The sequence below is a fragment of the Ovis canadensis genome, chromosome 5 (assembly GCF_042477335.2).
Source record: "Ovis canadensis isolate MfBH-ARS-UI-01 breed Bighorn chromosome 5, ARS-UI_OviCan_v2, whole genome shotgun sequence".
Lineage (NCBI taxonomy): Eukaryota > Metazoa > Chordata > Mammalia > Artiodactyla > Bovidae > Ovis > Ovis canadensis.
Genome location: NC_091249.1, coordinates 30,574,699 through 30,597,388, shown reverse-complemented (window position 1 = coordinate 30,597,388; position 22,690 = coordinate 30,574,699). Strand labels below are relative to the sequence as shown.

Genomic DNA, 22,690 nt, shown 5'->3' with positions numbered 1-22,690 from the left:
TTTAGGCAGACCCAGAGGTGTGATCGTGCTCAGGACCAGTGTCAAGGGGTGCAGTCCTGCCCAGGGTCTCACCATGAGGTCGAAGGGCATGGCAGGTTTGAAGAACGTGGGGGTCTTGGTGAAATGGATCTGGTAGGGGGAAGTCACAATGGGGATCCCGGTGCGCTCCGCCTCCACCATGTCGCTGCCTGAGGGGGGCCAGCCATGAGGGTGGGCTCCTGGGCCACCCCTCAGGACCAGGCTTCCCCCATCAGACTGCACTCTGCCTTCGTACTGGGCCTCTGTCCTTAGACTATCTCCCTCATCGACCTGATTCCACCTTCATTCTGAATATCCACCCTCAGAATGAGTCTCCCCTCTTGCACTGGGTCTTATGCCTCAGAGTGGTTCTTCCCTGTCAGATTGGACCCCTCTTTCATTCTGGGCCTCCTCCCTCAGACGAGGTCTCCCCTGTAAGACTGGATGCCCCTCTTCATTCTGCACCTCCTCCCTCAGGCTAGACCTCCTCTGCCAGCCTGGACCGCCGCCCCTTAATTCTGGGCTTCCTCTCTCAGATGAGACCTCCCTTGTCAGACTGGATCCTGCCCCCTTCCTTCTTGGCCTTCTCCCTCAGATTGCATGACCCCCCTCAGATTGGATCCCCCTTTCATTCTGGGCCTCCGCCCCCAGACTGGGCCTCACCTGATTGCAAGATGACGGTGGCGGACACATATATGGACTTGCCCACCAGGGCATCAGCTCGGGAGGGCTGTACTCCATTCAGCAAAACCTGACGTCTCAGTATGGCCTCCCCATTACCATCGTTGATCTGGGGGAGACAGTAAGGGTTCATGGCGGAGGGGAGACCTGGGGGGAGTGCCCAGGGGGTGAGCTCAGACGACAGGAGACAGGAAGGGTGTTCAGGGTGGAGGAGACCAGACAGGGCCTCTGTTAGGTACCGGAACACGGGTGAGGGAGTGAGTCAATGAAATTCTCCGGTCACCATCCTGGACCCCAAAGATGACGAAAGCTGTTCCGTCCACGTGCTCCCCATACAAGAACCTGCGATGCAGGGACAGTCTCACATTTTTGCTTCTGCAGATGAGTCTTCCTCCAAACTAGCTTTGGCCTCGGTTAAGCCCCTCACCGCACTTGGCCCCTCCCCCTGCCCCTCACCTGGCAATGATGTTGATCTTCAGGCCATCTGGGTCATCAACGTAGTAGAATTTCTCTTCAGGCTCTAGCTGGACCTCAAAACTGGGAAGCACTGGGGGGACAGATTATGTTGGTGGGGGACCAGCACTGGGCCCAGCCTGATGCACTCCCCCCTCCCCCCTCCCCCTAGCCCCGGCTCCCTGGCCCTCTTACCATATTCCTTCACCTCAAACTCAGTGGAGAAGACCTGCTGCGGAGAATCTTCATAGTGGGCTTTGATCTTCCACACCCCCATGCTGTGGGGAAGGTAGGCTGGTGATCTGGGCACACCTGGCAGCCCCCCACTCCCTCTCCTGGGGTAGGGGAGCCCCAAACCCCCTCCTGGAGGACCTGACATACTTCACCAGTTCTGGAATGTTCCAGGACAAGGCCAAGATGCCGAACTGGTTGTGAGAAGACAGGGAGTCCCGCTTGACAAGGACGCCATCGGGAGTCTGTGGGGAGACAGAGAAATGGCTCTTCAGAGATAAGGCTTTGCCTCTCGGCTCGCCCCTCCCTGTCTACCTCTGGACATTCTCTCTGTGTTAGGTCCACAGGGGCAGTGGTGAAGAACGTGCCCCTGAGCCAGTCAGCTTGGGTTCAAATCCCCACTGAGCCAATTACAAGCTGTGGGACCTTGGGCAAGTTACTTAGCCTCTCTGTGCTCAATGAGCATATCTAGAAAAAGATAATTATTACCCCTATGCCACTGGTTTGGGACATGTTAATATAGGCAAGAGCTGATGATGATCAGCGTCTCTCCAAAGACAAATAATGACTAGCATTTGGGACTTCCCTGGTGGTGGCCCAGTGGCTAAAACTCCACACTTCCAATGCAGGGATTGCACGCTCGACCCCTGGTCATGGAACTAGATTCCACATGTCGCAGTTACAACGCAACACAACCTAATAAACAGATGTTAAAAATGATAATAACTAGCACGTGTCATCTATTGTGATGCAGGACCCTGTGCTAAGCATTTGATTAGCACATACATATACCACACATAACTGCCCACATTTGCCTTTTTGACATAGCAATGTTGCATGGCTCGACCTCATACACATGTGATTTCATGCACTGCCAACAGTTAAACATCAGGAGACATCACATAGAAATCCGGTTTTCTGGCTTCTCTTGGAAATTAGGGTCACTGTGGATAACATGCTTCTGTTGGTACGGGGTGACATTTGCTGGGAGCTGAGCACGGTGCCTCTAGGGGAGATGTGTGTCCTGTTCATCTCTAAAGCCAGCTCACAGCCCTCAGGACCTGGCCCTTGTTAGCTCTGTGTAATCTCAGGAAATACTCAGGAAGATCCCCAGAGGAGGACATGCCCCAGCCTTCCTGCCTTCTCTCTCCCTTCACCCTACATGTATGGTTCCCTCCCCGTCTCTCCCTGCTTCTCTCTCCTTTCTCCTTCCCTCCCTCCTTCCAGTAACTTTTTATTTATCCCACTACCCGCCAAGCATGCTGTCAACAGAAAATCCCTTACTCTCCATTTGGAATTTATGTTCAGTGAAGGTTAGGGGAAGGTGCAATTAATAAAATGTATAGATCCAATTTACGATGCCAGAAGGAGAGGGGGTGTTGCAGTTTTACAGGGCACTCAGTGAGATCTCACTGTAAAATTGGGACACGGGAACGAAGACTTGAAGGAGGTGAGGGAGCGGTCGGTGCGGAAATTTCCAGGAAGAGGGTTTCCTGGGTAGGGGGAATAGCCCAAGCAAAGGCCCCGGGGCAGGGCTGTGCCTGAGGAGACCGGTGTGCGGCTGGTGCAGAGCGAGCCAAGAAGAGGGAAGAAGCGAGGGCAGGGAGGGGATGGGGAAGGTCTTGCAGAGTCCTGTGGGCTGCAGGAGGACTTGAAATTTTGTTCTCAGCGAAGTGGAGGCCTGGAGGGCTGGGGGCTGAGGAGAGGGCAGGGCCTGACTCAAGTGCTCACGGGCGCCCTCTGGCGGCACTAGGGAATTAGTGTCTGTCATCATCCCAAGCCTCGGATGAAGCAACAGACTCGCAAAGGTCAAGTGACCTGTCCAGAGTCACACAGTGACCGGGTGTCTATCTGGAGCTAGAATCCTCAGGCGCAAGCAAGCATCGCGCCACGTGGTCTCCCTGGCTCCCGGCCCCCTCTCCCGACCTCTCTATATGCCTCTCTTTGACTTTGGGTCTCCGCCGGTGGCTCTTTCTCTGTCTCGATCTCTTTGTCTCTCCCTTGGTCTCAGCCCCGGGTAGGTCTGGGGCCCCGGTTGGCTGGTACCTCGATGCTGATGAAAACCGTCTGGCCCACGGGCAGCAGCTTGTGGTCCACAGTGAAGACCCGACAGAGGACTGATGGGTGGGAGAGAGAGAGACAGTTGGGTGAGACTCTGCCCCTCCTCCAGCCCTGCCCCTCCCCAATCCCACCCTCTCCAGCCACCCCTCCCCGCCCCTTACGCGTGGAGCCTGGGGTGTAGATGGTCTTGTCCGTCTGGATGAAGAGGTACCCGCTCTGAAGGCTGATCAGCACCACCTTCTCCACCTGGACATTCCCAAAGGTCGCGACAACAATCACGAACTTGTGCCCCTTGTCTGATTTTAACTCTTTGCTGGCCGGGATCTGGGAGTGAACCAAGAGATCATTAGGGGTCTGCTCCACCTCCCCTCTTCACAACAAAGCCTGCCCATCAATTCTGGTTTGCCCAGATTTGGGGAGTAACGGGGTACTGAGATGGGGGGAGGGTTAGAGAGGGGGTTGGGGTCAGAGGGAGGCATGGGAAGGGGAAGCAAGAGGCAGCTCAGAGGAGGGAGGGCTCAGAAGGGGAAGGGACTCAAAGAGAAGACTCAGATGGAAGGGCCTCTGAAGGAAGAGGAGGGCTTAGAGAGGGAGGGGCTAGGAGGGCCGGGGCTCAGAAATGGGAAAGGGCTCAGAGATCCTAGAGCTTGGAAGGAGGTGGACTTGAGAGAGACCAGGGGCTACTGTATAGCACAGGGACCTCTGCTCAATATTACGTAACAGCCTCAATGAGGCAAGAATTTGGAAAAGAATATATATATATATGTATATGTATCACTGAATCACTTGACTGCACACCTGAAATTACTGCAACATTACCCTCCAGTATAAATTTAAAAGCCGGGAACCCAAAGCCAGTGCTTTGGGACAACCCAGAGGGATAGGGTTGGGAGCAATGTGGAAGCGGTTTTTAGGATGGGGGGGGGGCGACACATGCATACCCGTGGCCGATTCATGTTGATGTATGGCAAAAACCATCACAATATTGTAAAGTAATTGTCTCCCAATCAAAATAAATTAATTAACTTAAGATGAAAAAGAAGGTGGAGACAGCTCAGAGAAAGCTCTGGACGAAGCAGTGGGAGGGGCTCAGAAAAGGGAGGGCTCAGATGGCCGAGGGGGAGACTCAGAAGGGGCGGGGCTCAGGCAGTGTGGGTGGGGCTCAGAGAGGGGGAGGGCTCTCGGAGGACTCCGTGGAGGACTCTCGGAGCCGGTGCGGCATCAGCAGGACTGGGCTCCCTGGCGCGCCCACCTTGATGGTGACGGTGCTCAGGTAGCCATTGTTGCTGTTCAGCTGGGTGTTTTCGTTTGACAGCACTTGTTTCTTGGCCGGGAAGTCGTGGACAGTGACCGAGACCTGAATATTCCCTTGTCCTCCGTGGGCCTCCAGCACCACAGTCTCCTCGCTCTCCAGACGCAGGACGTTGGGGGTGATCATGGAATACCTGCCGGAGGGGAGCATGGGGCGTGGAGCTGTCATGCCCGGAAGCCCGAGCTGCCAGCCCTTCCCCAGGGTGAGCACTCTGCCCCAGTCCCTGGTCTCACAGGGGATCCGGTGACCGGCAGACAACTGGGGGCGGGGCGGGGGTGGGGGGTGGGAGGCAGGGGCGGTGCTGCACATCCCATCAACTGCTGAACACCAAAATGAGAGGTGCCAACTCTTCCAAGACTTCCAGACTCACCACTGAACCCGCTTATTCCGGGAGCTCTAATCCCCAAATCTTTAAACACCCCAAGTCTCTAAACACCCAGCCCTGAACACCATGTGTGCTATGTGCTAAGTGGTGTCAATGGTGCCCGACTCTTTGCTGCCCTCTAGACTGTAGCCGGCCAGGCTCCTTTGTTCATGGGATTCTCCAGGCAAGAATACCAGAGTGGGTTGCTGGTGCCCTCCTCCAGGGGATCCTCCTGGCCCAGGGATCAAACCCGCGTCTCCTGTGTCTCCTGCATTGCAAGTAGATTCCTTACCTGCTGAGCCACCAGGACAGCCAAGACCATCCCAAACTCCTCCCTAAACCTGTGGCACCCCAGACCCAGATCCACTCCCTCAGCCACATACACCCACGCGAAGTCTCTAGACCCTTAAAACCTGAAACTACAAACTCCCAGAATCTGTGACGGTCAAATGTCCAGGACTCCAAGTCACCTCTCCTGCAGAATCACTCATTCCACGTGCACGCCTTACACACGCAGGGCCTTGTACCACAAATGCACACTCTCGTCTCCGAAGCAGCCTTTTTGGGGGGTCAGGCTGTGACTACTCACATGGGGTTCCCCAAGGCCATGGGGAGACTGGCTAGAAGCAGCAGCAGCAGCAGGCTGGGACCTGAGGTGGGCTGCATGGTGCTGGGGCAGTGGAGGGACAGAGGGATGGAGGGACAGAGGGAGAGGGCGGTGAGGCGGGGGGTGGGTGGGGGCAATGAGCTGAGGTTGCTGGAGGCTACCTTTTATTTGGCTCCTGCCTTCCTCCCTCCCCTGACCAGCTCTTACTCCCTGCAGCCTCCCTCCTCCCTGGGACTGCCCCAGATTTCTCAATACTGTTTCCTAAGTTTTCAATCTGTAGTGCCAGCATGCCTGGCATAAGGTAACCCGGGGCCATGTTCTTCAGCTACAGGGTCACAACAACCTCCTGCCCTGGCCTCCCTCCGGGTCACGGCCAGCTGGTGATCAGGGACTTTTCCCGGTTACATCCACTTGGTAGTAGATGAAAGCAGAGGGCAGAGAGCCACCCTTCGCCCCCAAGTCCAGATATCTGGGCCTGGCCCACAGTCTACTTTTAAGCATGCATTTATTCAGCAGACTCTTCCTGTGAGTCCATCTCTGTGCTAGCATCTCATGTCCCACTTCCAGAATCTTCCTTGTTGGCATGGGGCTGGGTCCGGGGACAGAGTCCAATATCAATGGTCCTAGCCCCATGGAGTGTTTTCTCCACTGGAGAAGGACTCAGCTTCTTGGAGAGTCAGGGAAGGTTTCTTGGAGGAGGGGACATTTCAGCTGGGCTTTGAAGTACGTGTAGGAGTTCACTATCCAACTGAGAATGTTTTCTAGGGCAAGGAGAGCCTGGAATTCCCTTCACCTAATCTCGTCAAGAGGCCTGAGTGGCTAAAAAGTCATAATTGAGGAAAGTCCCATGGCTAGCTTTTGTTACATCAACACCTTCTTAGGGGAGGGAGGTTCAAGAGGGATGGGACATGTGTATACCTATGGCTGATTCATGTTTATGTATGGCAGAAACCAACACAACATTGTAAAGCAATTATCCTCCAATTAAAAAATAAATTTAAAAACATCCTCGGGATATTATTATTGTTAAAAATTGTATTTAACCTGTTGCATACGAATTGGTAATATAGTCATATGGTTCAATATCTAAAAGGTAACCTTCCTCCTGCTCTTGTTGCTAGCCATCAGGGTCTCGGACATGACCCTGTAACCAAGTCTCACGTTTCTCTCCAGAGGTATATTATACATTTACAAACATTCACACGTTTCAAAAACAAATATCAGAAAGCTCTACACACTCTTCTTCCTGTTCTCCGTGGGTTACACCTTGCTTTTTCATAAACAATATACAGTAGAGATTGTCTCACTATCAGAGCACAGAGAGCTTTCTTGTTCTTACAGGCAGTGAAAGTAACCAGTCTTCTACTGATGGACAGACAGACTTCCTATTCTTACAAAACCATGCTCCCTCCAAAGAGTAATCTGCATTATTGCCCAGTTCTCATGATTGTTAACTGGTAAACCTAGGGGAAATTACTGATAACCACTTGAGCCTCAGTTTCCTCCTGTAAAGGGGTTATAACAGCAAGCAACTTCAAAGGGTTCTTACTACAATGAGAAAAGATAATTCTGATCAAAGGCTGTGTTCTAACAGTAACCTTGCTAGATATCGCTAAATTCCCCTCCATAGTTATATTGATTTGCATATTCACCAGTCTTGCACAAAGTTGCCAATTTCCTCACTCCCGCCCCTCCCCCTCCCCCACCCCTGTCCCCGGCCCACCACCCTATTTTTGCCTCAGTGTCAATATAATTTGCTAGTAAGTTGAGCCTCTGGGGGATGGGGAGAATGTGAAGCCAGGTGTAGGGAGGATGGGGGATCTATCTAGAACCCTGAAGAGATGGAGGATTCAGAAGCCCAGAGGGCTGTTTTCCAGAGCCTCCTTGAAGGGGTTAACAGGGACCTCACTCTGATTTCCTGTAAACCGTGCTCTTTTCCTGGCCATGCCCCCTGTGTCCCTCCCCCCGAGTAGGGGGAGGCGTGGAGAAACAACAAACCTGGACTCTGTCTGATCTGATTGCGACACCCTTTCCTTGGAAGAGGAGGAGGGGGTGGGGGGAGGCAAACACTTGCTTACCCTACAGAACTGGGGTTCAACTTCTGAAACTGAGATATGGCCACCTTCTAGGATCCTCCACTCCCCAATACTTTCTTTATCTTTCTCCCCCGTCCACCCGCCAAAACATTCACCCCGTTTCTTGGTTCCATTATAGACTTAAGCCTTAGGGCTCTGTGATTTGTCAAGGAATCAAGAATTTGAGAAGGAATTCCTGCTGACCTCGCTCTCCCCGCGGGGTTGCCTGCCCCTCCCTCAGAGCCTCAGTTAGTCCATCTGAACAAAGGGGCTGATGGCAGTTCCTGCTGCTCTTTTTTATTCTGGCCACACCGAGCAGCAGGCAGGTGGGATCTTAGCTCCCCCAACCGGGGATCGAAACTGCTCCCCCACCCCTCGCATTTGAAGCGCAGAGTCTTATCCACTGGACCGCCAGGGAAGTCCCAGTTCCTGCTGTCCTGACAATTACGAGAACCCAGATGCTGTGAGAAACACAAGTTCGATTCCTGGGTTGGGAAGATCCCCTGGAGGAGGGCATGGCTATGCCTTCCAGTATTCTTGCCTGGAGAATCCCATGGACAGGGGAGCCTGGTGGGCTATAGTCCATGGGGCAACAGAGTCGGACACTGAGCGACCGACTACACACAGATGCCTTGAAGTCCTGGGCTTGGAGGGAAGGCTCATGCCCACAGTGATGAAGGTCTGAGAAGGGTCCTACCCATGATATCCAGGAGGTGACCAGAGGGATGGAGGGGAAAGTGAACCAAGGTCTCCTGGGAGGGAAGGAAACAAGAGGAATTCTTCCAGGCTTTTTTCAGGGGAATGGATATTTGCATCCAGAAGTTTGGGAGGAGGAGGATGGGAAAGATACACCAGCAGGGGAGAAAGAGAAGGAGGCATTCTTGGTGTGGACCCAGGGGGAGTGAGGCTGCCTGGGCAGGTTCTAAGTGGAATATCTAGGCGATTTTTTTTTTTTTTTGGCCATGCCATACATCTTGCAGGATCTTAGTTTCCTGACCAGGGAACAAACCCAGGACCCCTGCACTGGAAGCCTGGAGTCCTAACCACTGGACCATCCTCCTAGAGGATGCCCCTCTAGGAGACTCTTACACAAACAGAATATGTTTGCTTGTTGTTGTTTAGTTGCTAAGTTGTGCCCAACTCTTTTGCAACACCATGGATTGTAGCCCACCAGGGCCCTCTGTCTGCGGGATTTCCCTGGCAAGAATTCTGAAGTGAGCTGCCATTTCCTTCTCCAGGGGATCTTCCTGGATCAGGGATTGAACCCGAGTCGTTTGCATTGGCAGGTGGATTCTTTACCGCTGAGCTGCCAGAGAAACCCAAAATATTTGTTACTTATCTGAAATACAGATTTAACTGGGCATCCTGTATTTTTTCTGGCAACCCTAGCTAGGGTGCAAATAGAACGGGGAGGGGGCCAGAAATGGGTGTGATTTCTGAGTGACAGGAGCCCAGGTGCCCCTCTCCCCTTCAGTTCTCTGCATTTGCCTTAGTACTGTTATCTCCTGGGTGCACCCCAACCCGCCCTTTCCCCACACAGGCGTGGCCACATCTAGGAGCAGCGGACATCCATCTTCCTCACCCTTCACCCCCACCCATTCCAGGATGGGTGCTACACTGCTTTCTGGGAATTTCTCTCCAGGACCTAGAGCCTGGTCCCACCTCCACCTCTCCCTCCCCATCAGCAGCCTAGGCTTCCCCTTCTCCCCTACTTGTTACTCAGTAACTTGGGTTAACCTTGACCTGATGGAACCCACCCATTTGCCCTCTGGCTCCTTTCCCCCGCCTACTCATGCATATGCAAGCAGAGATACCAGGAACCCTCCACTTTGGCGAATACAGGGGCCAAGGTTTGTTTTTGTGTTTTTTTTTTCTTGAACATGCCACTCAGCTTGAAGAATCTTATGATCCCTTGAAGAATCTTTGATCCCTTACAGGGATCAAACACAGGCCATCATCAGTGACCGTGGAGTCCTTACCACTGGACCACCAGTGAGTTCCAAGCCAGAAGTTTTGACTCCAGCTCTGCCTTCTCCCAGCCTCTGTTCCTTGCAGAACAGAGCAAGGAACCTCCCTCTGAGTTTTGGGATGACAGCATCTATTATCAGGCAAGCTAGTGCTCAGACAGGCGCCCAGCACTTGGTGCATGCAAGATGTACTTGAACTGTGTTTTTATTTTTACTAACTTCTGCCTCTCCTCTCTCTTGCCTTATTTCAGTGACAGCCCCTCCAGGCCTCCAGGCCAGATTTCCCTCTTCCTCCCTCTCCCTCATCCCCTGTAATCCTCCCTGGGACCCCTCGGTTGTCTCTCCCCATCCATCCTTCTTTCCACTCCTGTGGTCCCTGGCCTCCTTGCTGTAAACTCACCTCTTCCAGGTCATCTAGTCCATAGCAACTGGGGATTTTTTTCTAAAACACACCTTTGCATCCCTTCTACAAAATCATGATGCGTAATCGCGGAATGCGTGCTAAGGACTGTGAGCCTCTCAGTGGCAGCGTCTTATTGATTTTGTGCATCTTAACTCTGCACATCTCGTTTATTCTGAGTGCCTTTGGTGCTACTGTTGCTGTTTAGTCACTCAGTTGTGTCTGACTCTTTTGTGACCCCGTGGGCTGGAGCTCACCAGGCTCCTCTGTCCGTGGGGTTTCTTAGGCAAAATTTTGGGGTTGGTTGCCAGTTCCTTCTCCAGGGCATCTTCCCAACCCAGGGATCAAACTCAAGTCTCTTGCATTGGCAGGTGGATTCTTTACCACTGAGCCTCTGGGCAAGCCCATTAGGTGCTATTACTATCCCCATTTTACAGGTAAAGAAACTGAGGGCTTTGGCCACTTGGTTAAGAGCCTCTGGCTGGTAGCAGCTGAGATTTGAAGCAGGCAGCTGGGCTCCAGAGTTTCTGATTGCTGCTGTAACAGATGATCACAGTTCTGGTGGCTTAGAACAATGTTTATTATCCTACAGTTCCGGAGAGCTGAAGTCTGAAATTGAGGTGTCAGGAGGGCTGTGTTTCTTCTGGAAGCTCTAGGGGAGAATCTGTATTAGGGCCATGCTGGCTTCTAGGGGCTGCCTCCATTCCTGGGCTCGTGGCTTCTTCCATCTTCCAAATGCATGACTCTAGGGACTTATCTTCAGTCCACTGGCTAAGACTCTGCGCTCTGAATGCAGGGGGCCTGAGTTCCATCTCTAGCTGGGGAACTAGATCCCACAGGGAGCAAATAACAGATCCTGAGAGCCATAACTAAAGATCCCACACGCCGCAACAACAATTGGAAGATTCTGCGTGCAGCAACCAAGACCTGACACAGCCAAAAACCAAACCAAAGCAAAACTCAACCAAATAAAACACCCCACAGCGCTTTTCACCATCACATCTCATTCTCTGATCCTGACCCTCCTAGTATTAGTCAGAGTCGTGTCCATTTCTTTGTGACCCCATGGACTATAGCCCACCAGGCTCCTCAGTCCATGGGACTCTCCAGGCAAGAATACTGGAGCAGGTTGCCATTCCCTTCTCCAGGGGATCTTCCCGACCCAGGAATCATACCTGGGTCTCCTATATTGCAGGCTGATTCTTCACCATCTGAGCCTCCTGTGAAGTGCCCCCCCCCGCCCCCCACCTCTTACAGGGACTCTTGTAATGACAGTGCATCCATCCAAACAATCCAGAATCATTCCTCATTCTAACATGCTTAATTGAATCACACATGGAAAGTACCTCTTGTCATGTAAGGGGACATAGTTCCAGGCTGTGGGGATTAGGGAGGGGACAACTTGGGAAAGCCATATGCCCTAACACACACGAAGAATAAAACATCATCCCTGGACAACCAAGTCCCTCATTGCTTTAAACTCTTCTTGCCTCTCATGGGCCCCAGCATAGAGTCCAACAATGTCTGCCTGCCTTTAGGCTTCTGCCAGTTGCTCTTGCCCTCCCCCCTGACCCCCGCCAGACCTGCAGAGGAACTTGCAAACTGTTCTGGGCATCGCCTTGCTGCAGAATTTCCTCAGCCTTCCCACTTCCTTGTCTGGCTGGGCTATATATATTCATCTGGGCCCTAGCTGGACCTGTTTCCGCTTGCAGAAACCCTTGACCCCAGCCTGATTTCCTCCCCCTGGCCCATCCATGCCTGCAGTCCCAACCAAGGAATATTTCTCAGGGCTCCAGAAGAGGTTCTGAGTGCTCTAGATGAAGGGTGAAGTGGGGCGGAGCAAAATGCATCATGGGCGCCTGCCCACAGGTGTGTGCACAGATGTGTGCACAGGTGCACCTCTAATCTGCACTCCTGGAGGTTGGGGGAAATTCACAAATGGTCAGGCTGTGTTGCAGGGCACTGTGCTGAGCCAGATTCCCATCATGATGTGTGACACTCAGCTCTCTGGGGTCCCCATTTTACATGAAAGGAAACAGAGAGGTTAAGCTACTTAACAGGCTACACAGCAAATGCGGGCAAGGTCGAGAGGCTTGGGGGCAAGTCTGGGTGCAGAGTGGGAAAAGTGGGTTGCCATGTCCTTCTCCAGGGGATCTTTGCCACCCAAGGATACAACCTGCATCCCTAGCACTGTAGGTGAATTCCTTACCACGGAGCCACCCGGGAAGCACCTTTCAATATGCTACCGATATTCTATATCGTTTGCTACTATTTTATATTTTTATTTAAAAATATTTAATTATTTTATTTTTCTTCATTTGGCTGCATCAGGCTTAGCTGTGGTTTTCAGGATCTTACAGCATTTGTTGTGGCATGCGGGATCTCTAGTTGCCACACGTGGGGTCTTGTTCCCTAACTAGGAACCAAACCTGAACTCCCTCAGAATGAGTTTGAAAGTGTTCCCTCCTTTTCGATATTTTTTTGGGAAAAGTTTGGGAGAGATTGGTGTTATATTTTCATTAAATGTTTGATAAAATTCACCACTGAAATCATCCAATCTGGGCTTTTCTTTGTTGGGAGATTTTTGATTAGTGATTAAATCTCCTTCCTTATTCTAGGTCTATTCAGATTTTCTATTTCATCTTGAGTCAGTTTTGGTAGGTTGTATATTTCTAAGCATCTGTCCATTTCATCTAGGTTATTAAGTTTGTTGGCATAGAGCTATTCGTGTGTGAGTGCTAAGTTACCTCAGTCATGTCCAACCCTTTTTGACCCTATGGACTATAGCCCACCAGGCTCCTCTGCCCATGGGATCCTCCAAGCAAGAATACTGGAGCAGGTTGCCATGCCCTCCTCCAGGTGATCTTCCTGACCCAGGGATCAAACCCATGTCTCCTGTGTTGGCAAAGGGGTTCTTTACCACTAGCACCACCTGGGAAGCCCAGAACTATCCATAGTATTCTCTTATAACCCTTTTTATTTTTGCAAAATCAATAACGTGTATGTGTGCTTGTGTGTTTCTCAGTTGTGTCCAATTCTTTGCGGCCTCATGGACTGCAGCACATCAGGCTTCCCTGTCCATCACCAACTCCCAGAGCTTGCTCAAACTCATGTCCATCAAGTAGGTGATGCCATCCAACTATCTCATCCTCTGTCGTCCCCCTCTCCTCCTGCCTTCAATCTTTCCCAGCATCAGGGTCTTTTCCAATGAGCCAATTCTTGCATCAGGTGGCCAAAGTATTGGAGTTTCAGCTTCAGCATCAGTCCTTCCAATGAATATTCAGGACTGACCTCCTTTAGGATGGACTGGTTATATCTCCTTGCAGTCCAAGGGACTCTCAAGAGTCTTCTCCAACACCACAGTTCAAAAGAATCAGTTCTTCGGTGCTCAGCTTTCTTTATAGTCCACCTCTCACATCTATACCTGATTATTAGAAAAATCATAGCTTTGACTAGATGGATCTTTGTTGGCAAAGTAATATCTCTGCTTTTGTAATATGCTGTCTAGGTTGGACATAGCTTTTCTTCCAAGGATCAAACGTCTTTTAATTTCATGGCAGCAGTCACCATCGACAGTGATTTTGGAGCCCCCCAAAATAAAATCTGTCACTGTTTCCACTGTTTCCCCATCTATTTGCCATGAAGTGATGGGACTGGATGCCATGACCTTCATTTTTTGAATGTTGAGTTTTAAGCCGGCTTTTTCACTCTCCTCTTTCACTTTCATCAAGAGGCTCTCTAGTTTTTCTTTGCTTTCTGCCATAAGGGTGGTGTCATCTACATATCTGAGATTATTGATATTTCTCCCAGCAATCTTGATTCCAGCTTGTGCTTCATCCAGCCTGGAATTTTGCATGATATACTCTGCATATAAGTTAAATAAGCAGGGTGACAATATACAGCCTTGAAATACTCCTTGCCCAGTTTGGAAACAGTCTGTTGTTCCATATCTGGTTCTAACTGTTGCCTCTTGACATGCATACAGATTTCTCAGGAGGCAGGTCAGGTGGTCTGGTATTCCCATCTCTTGAAGAATTTTCCGCAGTTTGTTGTGACCCACACAGTCAAAGGCTTTGGCGTAATCAATAAAGCAGAAGTAGATATTTTTTTCTGGAACTCTCTTGCCTTTTCAATGATCCAGTAGATGTTGCCAATTTGATCTCTGGCTCCTTTGCCTTTTCTAAACCCAACTTGAACATCTGGAAGTTCACAGTTCATATACTGTTAAAGCCTGGCTTGGAGAATTTTGAGCATTACTTTGCCAGTGTGTGAGATGAGTGCAATTGTGCACTAGTTAGAACATTCTTTGGCATTGCCTTTCTTTGAAATTGAAATGAAAACTGACCTTTTCCAGTCCTGTGGCCACTGCTGTGTTTTCCAGATTTGCTGGCATACTGAATGCAGCACTTTACAGCATCATCTTTCAAGATTTGAAATAGCTCAACTGGAATTCCATCACCTCCACTAGCTTTATTCGTAGTGATGCTTCCTAAGGCCCACTCGACTTTGCATTTCAGGATGTCTGGCTCTAGGTGAGTGATCACAACATGGTGATTAACTGGGTCGTGAAGATCTTTTTTGTACAGTTCTTCTGTGTATTCTTGCCACCTCTTCTTAATATCTTCTGCTTCTTTTCTGTCCTTTACTGAGCCCATCTTTGCATGAAATGTTCCCTTGGAATCTCTAATTTTCTTGAAGAGATCTCCAGTCTTTCCCATTCTATTGGTTTCCTCTGTTTCTTTACATTGTTCACTGAGGAAGGCTTTCTTGTCTCTCCTTGCTATTCTTTGGAACTCTGCATTCAAATGGGTATATCTTTCCTTTTCTCCTTTGCCTTTAGCTTCTCTTCTTTTCTCAGCTATTTGTAAGGCCTCCTCAGACAACCATTTTGCCTTTTTGCATTTCTTTTTCTTGAGGATGGTCTTGATAAATGCCTCCTGTACAATGTCACAAACCTCTGTCCATAGTTCTTCAGGCACTCTGTCTATCAGATCTAATCCCTTGAATCTATATGTCAGTTCCACTGTGTAATCATAAGGGATTTGATTCAGGTCATACTTGAATGGTCTAGTGGTTTCCCCTACTTTCTTCAATTTAAGAGTGAATTTTGCAATAAGGAGTTCATGATCTGAGCCACAGTTAGCTCTTGGTCTTGTTTCTGTTAGGTATGTATATGCTTATAATTGTCATATCTTCTTACCACATTGAACCTTCACCAATATGTAACATTCTTTGTGCTTTGTAATTTTTTTTAACTTTAAAGTCTATTTTGTCTGACAATAATATAGCCTCTCCAACTCTCCTTTGGTACTATTTAGATGAAACATCTTTTTCTATCTTTTTACACTCAACCTGTCTGTGTCTTTGTAGCTAAAGTAACTCTCGTGTGGACAGATGAACTGTGTTTCTTTATTCAATATCCCAACCTCTGCCTTTTAAGAAAATTTAATCCATTTACTTTTATTTTATTATTTATTTATTGGGCTGTGCCAGGTCTTAGTGGTGGCATATGGGATTTTTTTTTTTTAGTTGCAGCATGTGAACTCATAGTTACAGCATGTGGTTCCCTAGTTTCCTGACTAAGAATGATTTAGTTTTCTGACTAAGAATGGGACCTGGGCCCCCTGCGTTGGGAGTCTTAGCCACTAGACCAGGGAAGTCCCTAATCCATTTGCTTTTAAAACAATTATTCATATGTAAGAATTTCCTTCTGCAATTTGGCTGTTTGTTTTCTGTGTATGTTTTGTTGCTCATTTTCTCCGTTACTGCCGGGTTTTGGTATTATTGAAGTGTATTTTTGAAGTGTACCATTTTTGACTGCCCTTCTTTTTCGTCTTTCTTTTGTTTTCAAAAATTATTCTCTTAGTGGTTGTCTTGGGGATTGCAATTAACACAGCAAGCTTAAAACAACTTATTTTAATAGTACTAACATTTTCAATAGTATAAAAACATTTTGCTCTTATACATTCCTGTCACTATCCCTCTTTTTTGTTGATATGGAAATATATGTATTATTATTATTAAGTGAAAGCAATATACAAACAATTTGTGTATAAAAATATATATTCACCTGAATATATTTTAAAGACTGGATGCTAATACATTCAAACATTAACAGTGGATAGATATCTCTGTGATTTTCACCATTTTTTTCTTATACTAGATTTCTTTTTCCAAATTTTCTACAATGAACATTTCTTTTGTGAAGAATTATAGTAATATATCTTACTAACTTTAAAAATTTTATGTATCCATTTATGGCTGTGCTGGGTCTTCATTACTGTCGGTGGGGTTTCTCTAGTTGCAGGTAGCTGTAGCTACTCTCTAGTTGACTTCCCTTGGCTTCTCTTTGAGGAACCGTCTCTTGTTGTCAGGCATAGGCTCTGTGGCCTTCGGGATTCAGTAGTTGTGGCTAGGGGCTTAGCTGCCCTTCAGGCACTGGGATCTCTCTGGACCAGGGACTGAAACGGTGCTCCCCGCACTAGGAGTGCAGAGCCTTAGCCACTGGACCACCAGGGAAGTTTGATATATCTTATCAATTTTAAAATTATTTTATAATGTTATTAAAGTATAATAAATAAAAATAGTAATAAAAGAAAGGGCAATTTTACCGGTTGTCCCTGTCGCTCTTTCTAGCCTTACCTCTCTACTCAATTCTCCATCGTTCTCAATAAACAAGGGCTCAGCATCGCCACTATTCATTTTAGTATTTGCTAGTATTTCCTAGCCTCAGAGAAGCATACTAGGTAACGCGACCTAAAGATGAACACTTACATTCTCTAGGTGATTCGCATGCACACCAAATATTGAGGTTCCTGGAAACAGGAAGTTTCTTTTGGCCATGTCCCACCTAGCTTGTGGGATCGTAGTTCCCTAACCAGAGATTGAACCTGTGGCCTTTGCAAGGGAAGTTCAGAGTCCTAATGACGGGACTGCCGGGGATTTCCAAGAGGGAGTTATTTTAAAATCTCCCTTTGTCATTTATTTTTTCCCCTTTTATTTCATCCTTTCATTCCCAGCTTGGGGGCATTTATTTGATTTACCTGGGTGCTCTCCTGGGGTACTATCCTTCCAGCCTAGTGGCCCTGCCTCCCGACGCCGACTATTGGTTGACTCCCTCAACACACCCCTGATTGGTGGCCGCAGACCGACCTCACTGTCCATCAAAGTTGGAGAGAAAGCTGCAGCGGGGCAGAATGGTGGCGGCTTCAGTTTGCCTGTGGACTCCATGAGGCTGCGGTGGTCGCTGATGCTTAAGGTGCTGGCAGAGGAGCTGCGGCCTGGGTCTGGGCACGTGGGGGCTGTGCGGTGTGGATGCAGGTCACGTTGGCGGCTGTGAGGCATGGCCGCGCTGCCAGGTGGGGCCTTCACGGCGCACAGCCTGGAGAGCAGGCCTCGTCTCAGGCGTGCCAGTCCGCTTTATATTGTTAGTGTCACGGGCTGCATCTTCATACTTTGTGTTCCCTTTAAAATAGGTTTATGATGATTGTTTGGTGCATTTGCCTTTTAAATAATATATAAAAAAGGAGGAGTTATGAACCAAAATGCCCTTCCCTGTTTGCTGAGTGGTAAAGAATCTGCCGGCAATGCAGGAGCCATGGGTTCGATCCCTGGGTCGGGAAGATCCTCTGGAGAAGGAAATGACAACCCACTCCAGTATTCTTGCCTGGGAAACTCCGAGGACAGAGGAGCATGGCGGGCTACAGTCCATGGTGTCCCGTGAAAAAAAGTCGGACATGACCTAGCTACTAAACAACAACAAATGAACCAAAATGATAACATTGGCTTCTGTGTTTTTTCCTGTGGTCATGTATGGATGTGAGAGTTGGACTGTGAAGAAGACTGAGCGCCGAAGAATTGATGCTTTTGAACTGTGGTGTTGGAGAAGACTCTTGAGAGTCCCTTGGATTGCAAGGAGATCCAATCAGTCCATTCTGAAGGAGATCAGACCTGGGGTTTCTTTGGAAGGAATGACGCTAAAGCTGAAACTCCAGTACTTTGGCCACCTCATGCGAAGAGTTGACTCGTTGGGAAAGACTCTGATGCTGGGAGGGATTGGGGGTGGGAGGAGAAGGGGAGACAGAGGATGAGATGGCTGGATGGTATCACTGACTCGATGGACGTGAGTCTGAGTGAACTCCAGGAGTTGGTGATGGACAGGGAGGCCTGGCGTGCTGCGATTCATGGGGTTGCAAAGAGTCGGATGCGACTGAGCGACTGAACTGAACTGAACTGAAGTAGTTACCTTTGCTGGTGTTTATTTCTTCTTATGACTGCCAGTTACTATCTCATGTGCCTTCATTCAGCTCCAAGAGCTTCTTTTAGCATTTCTTTTACTGGTAGTGAATTTTCTCAGCTGTTGTTTATCTGGAAATATCTTAATTTCTCCTTTCTTTCTGAAGGATAGTTTGCTGGGTAAAGAAATCTTAGTTGAAAGTTGTTATTCCTTTCAGCTGTTTATCTTAAAAAAAATTGTGTTTATTTGGCTGCCTCAATATTTCTTGCTAGGAACACACTTCTCTTTAGTTGTGGACTCTGTAGCTGTGGTATGTGGGTTTAGTTGCCTTGTGGCATGTGGGACCTTAGTTCTCTGACTGGGGATTGAACCTGTGTCTCCTGCATTGAAAGGCAGATTCTTAACCATTGGACCACCAGGGAAGTCTTAGCAACTGTTATGAGGATGCTTGGTACATGATAATTGCTTCTTTTTTTTACTGTTTTCAGAAGTTTGTCTTTCTGCAACTTGACTATAATATGTCTTTCAGGAATTTGACTATAACATGCTATCTTTGAATTTATCCTGCTTAGTTTTTTGAACTTTTAAAATCTGCGTACTCATGTACTTCATCCGATTTAGGAAATTTTTTGACCATTATTTCTCTCAGTCTTTTGGGGGTAACTTTCTCTTTTCTTATGGGACTATGTTTATGATGTGTATGTTGCTATACGTGATGCTTGGACTTGCTAATTTCAGCTACCTTATCTTCAAGTTTGCTGATCCTTTCTCCTACCTGTTCAAATCTGTTGTTGAGCCCCTCTATTGAAATGTTCATTTCAATTATTGTGTTTTACAGCTGCAGAATTTTTGCTTGGTTCATTTTCATAATTTTTGTCTTTTTATTGATATTTTCCTTTTGTTTGTATACATCTTCCTGATTTACTATTTAGTTTTTTGTTTTCCTAAGCATATCCAAGACAGTTAATTTCTTGTCTTTGACTAGTAATTCCAATGTGTAATTCCTCAGGGAAGTTTTTATTGAGATCTTTTTTCTTGTGAATGAACCATAGTTTCTTTGTTTAATTTTATCACTTATACATTTTGAAATTAAGAAATATATTCCTTAACAACCCAAAGAATAAATAAATAAATCACAGTGGAAATCCTGCATTATTTTGAACTGAATGATACTGAAATTGTAACATGGAAAAATTTGGATGTGTTTAAAGCTTTGCTTATGGGGAAATTTATAGCCTTAAATGCATGCATTAGAAAAAAAGAAGGACTGAAAATTAACTATAACTTAAAGCACCTAAAGAAGTTTTAAAAAAGACCAAATTAAGTCCAAAGAAAATATAAAGGAGAAAATAGTAAAGATAAGAATAAACGTTAATGAAATAGGAAAAAAACTGCAGTAGAAATAATCAATAAAATCGACAAAACCAGTTGTTGGGTAAAATAAAACAAATGGATAATCTTCTGGCAACATTGAGTAACTAGAGAGAGAAAGCACAATAACCAATACTAGGAACGATAAAGGGTTGTCTTACATACATACATAATGTCTTATAGTCATTAAAATATGAAGTGAAGTGAAGTGAAGTCGCTCAGTTGTGTCCGACTCTTTTTGACCCCATAGACTGTAGCGTACCCAGGCTCCTCTGTCCATGGGATTTTCCAGGCAACAGTACTGGAGTGGATTGCCATTTCCTTCTCCAGGGGATCTTCCCAACCCAGGGCTCGAACCCAGGTCTCCCGCATTGTAGACAGATCCTTTACTGTCTGAGCCACCAGGGAAGTCCTATTAAAATATGAGGATTTTTGAAAATGTTATTTTAATAGCTTTGAAAATTCTTGCCTGGAGAATCCCAGGGATGGGGGAGCCTGGTGGGCTGCCTTCTATGGGGCCGCACAGAGTCGGACACGACTGACGCGACTTAGCAGCAGCAGCAGCAGAGACCTTTCTAGAGAAATACAACTTACTAAAATGGGCACAAAGAGAAATAGAGGGCCTTCCCTGGTGGTCCAGTGGCTAAGATTCCATGCTTTCAATGCAGGAGGCCTGGGTCTGATGCCTGGTCAGGGAACTATCTCCCACATGCTGCAACTAAGAGTTTGCATGCCATAACTAAAAACAAACAAAAGAAATAGAAAATGTAAATAATCTTGCACATATTTTAAAAAGTGTCTTTGTAATTAAGAACTGGCCCCAAGAAAACTACAAGCCCGGATGACTTCACTGTGGTTTCTGCTAAGAGTGAAGACATAGCACCAATATCACACGCACTATCCCTGTGTTTGGAGAAGAACGAACTTTTCTTAATTCATCTTGTGATACCAGCATAACCTTGAAATAAAGCCCCAGTAAAGTTGTATGAGACAGGAAAATTAGAGATCAATCTCACTCTTGAACTCACATGCAAACGTTCTTATGAATTTGAGCAAGTGTTTGTGTTGGAGATTGCAAGTGAAATGACACAAAGACAAGACACACACACAAGAGACAGACACCCACCACTCCGGCCGGAGGAAAAAGAACTGCGCAAGCTTGCGGTTTATTCTTTACATAGCCCCCTCGGCGGAGTTCCAGATTGCATGGCTAAGCCTTTTCAGTACTGCGCAGGTGCATAAATGTTATCATACAGCAAAAGGGAGTGAAATTCATGTTTACTGCAGAGTCTGTCCAGAGCCGTTTCTTTTTCCTTATCACAGGAAGGGAATGTTCCCTCGTTTGCAAGGGACCACTAAACTCAAGGCTGTGTCCAGACTCCTTGGCAGAACGCCTTGTTTGCAAGCGCATTCAGCCCGAGCAGAGAGCCCCGTTTGCAGGCGCATCTCGCTTCCCTATTGTGGCTGCATTAACCCTTCATCTCCCCCTTTTTTATTTGCTTTTATAAATTGTAGCATGGTCTGGATCTTCTCTGCTTCGCACTTTAGTTGTTTCCCTTCCTGCCATTGCTGGAAGTCTAGAAAAGCAACACAACATAAAAGTAATATAAACACAGTGTTCTCAAAGGTAGTCCCAATTAGTAAGGATACATGCCCTAATGGATTTAAGTTATTCATTCCCTCTTGAAGACTTTTCAGCAAATCAGACCCCGTAATGTTAGGTAAAGTCCTGCTAAAAGTAGACAAAATTTGTCGTTCCAGGTCCATAATCTCCATAGTGAGATTTTGATGTCCAGTCAAGGATCGTTTTACTTTATCCCATCCTTCACTCATGTTAAATGGTACAGGTGTTACACAAAACTGAGAAGAATTCCAATCACATTTCAACACGCTTCGTGTAGATAAAACAGCTAATTGATCTCCAAGCCAGGAAACGGTGTGTTGAAGATTGAGCACATCAGTAGCAAGTTGTGCATCCAAATCTTGCTGTTGTTGCCATAACAAATGAGAGTCTTTATGCCAGTCCCGAACAAAATCAGCTGTTTGAATTCCTTGGTGTAATGCGAGGCCTGCCACCGCTGCTGTTGCAGTTACTGACGCAACCGCTAGAATCGAAGCAATGACCACACCAAGCATACGTCGAGATCGATGTAGCAAAGTCTGTACAGTGGTTACTAGATGAGAAACAGCAAAAGAATCTGACCATGGCCTAGTCAGATTTACAGGCAACCATACTTCTGTCCAAGTTTTAACAATTACTAACGAAAAATTGGAGTTACAGGCTCATCTTTCAAATTCTTTCCACCAAGACTGATTTACGCATTGAGTTAGATTACAATAATCACATGACATAGACCCCACAGTATCATTCCAGGTCCAATTCCCATATAACAATGCAAAACGATATTTTACACATGCCATTGCGGAATAAGATTTATTAACGTGTAAATTAACGTGAAATGGACCCGAAGAGTCACCACTATCCAAAGTAGTTTCCTGACCAGATAGTGAGATTACCAGAAACTGCCCAGTTTCCAAATATCCCCTTGAATGTGCGGATATCCCTGCAATTGTAATTGAGGAGGGACAAGTGCAAATTGCTGCCATTTAACTGTTTCATTACCATTGCCCATCAAAGTGCTATTTGCACGATGCCACCTAAGAGATTTATTTGACCATTTTTCTAAGAATTGCCCATGATCTGGACTCCAATCTACAATGATAGACCCAGAATAATTCATGACTTTAAAGGGTCGATGACCTCGGCAACGTTCCCATTCCAAAGATTCTAGAGAAGGAGCAAAAAAGTTAACAGGACATAGTGACATATGTATTCCATTATGAATGTCTATCGGTTCTGTTGAGGTGTTAAAGCCCCTGGTGGAAACAAGCACAGTAAAAGTAGCAAAATGAT

The 22,690-nt window shown here is 47.3% G+C and overlaps 1 protein-coding gene and 2 long non-coding RNA genes across 4 annotated transcripts in view; 2 read left to right on the top strand and 1 right to left on the bottom strand.

Moving 5' to 3' along the window:
- The window catches only part of LOC138440998 (complement C3-like), a 36,735-nt gene extending 30,778 nt beyond the window's left edge, over nucleotides 1–5,957 (bottom strand). The window contains exons 1-11 of one of the 2 annotated variants that reach the window (XM_069591333.1): nucleotides 5,710–5,904; nucleotides 5,315–5,388; nucleotides 4,697–4,889; nucleotides 3,606–3,768; nucleotides 3,430–3,500; nucleotides 1,534–1,628; nucleotides 1,348–1,430; nucleotides 1,156–1,246; nucleotides 939–1,041; nucleotides 682–808; nucleotides 73–188 (exon numbers count right to left, since the gene is read on the bottom strand). In XM_069591333.1, coding sequence (XP_069447434.1) covers nucleotides 73–188; nucleotides 682–808; nucleotides 939–1,041; nucleotides 1,156–1,246; nucleotides 1,348–1,430; nucleotides 1,534–1,628; nucleotides 3,430–3,500; nucleotides 3,606–3,768; nucleotides 4,697–4,882 — 1,035 coding nt within the window. In that variant the 5' untranslated portion in view covers nucleotides 4,883–4,889; nucleotides 5,315–5,388; nucleotides 5,710–5,904. Of the gene's footprint in view, nucleotides 1–72; nucleotides 189–681; nucleotides 809–938; nucleotides 1,042–1,155; nucleotides 1,247–1,347; nucleotides 1,431–1,533; nucleotides 1,629–3,429; nucleotides 3,501–3,605; nucleotides 3,769–4,696; nucleotides 4,890–5,314; nucleotides 5,389–5,709 lie in introns of both variants that reach the window. The other variant, XM_069591332.1, reaches the window with a different exon arrangement.
- LOC138440999 (uncharacterized) lies at nucleotides 4,593–6,731 on the top strand. The gene is made up of 2 exons (XR_011257191.1): nucleotides 4,593–4,958; nucleotides 5,264–6,731. It is a non-coding gene; the product is annotated as an uncharacterized lncRNA (long non-coding RNA).
- Nucleotides 6,732–9,653: 2,922 nt separating this feature from the next.
- On the top strand, nucleotides 9,654–19,555 carry LOC138440997 (uncharacterized). Its single transcript, XR_011257190.1, has 3 exons — nucleotides 9,654–9,794; nucleotides 14,551–14,701; nucleotides 17,245–19,555. It is a non-coding gene; the product is annotated as an uncharacterized lncRNA (long non-coding RNA).
- Nucleotides 19,556–22,690: the final 3,135 nt, after the last annotated feature.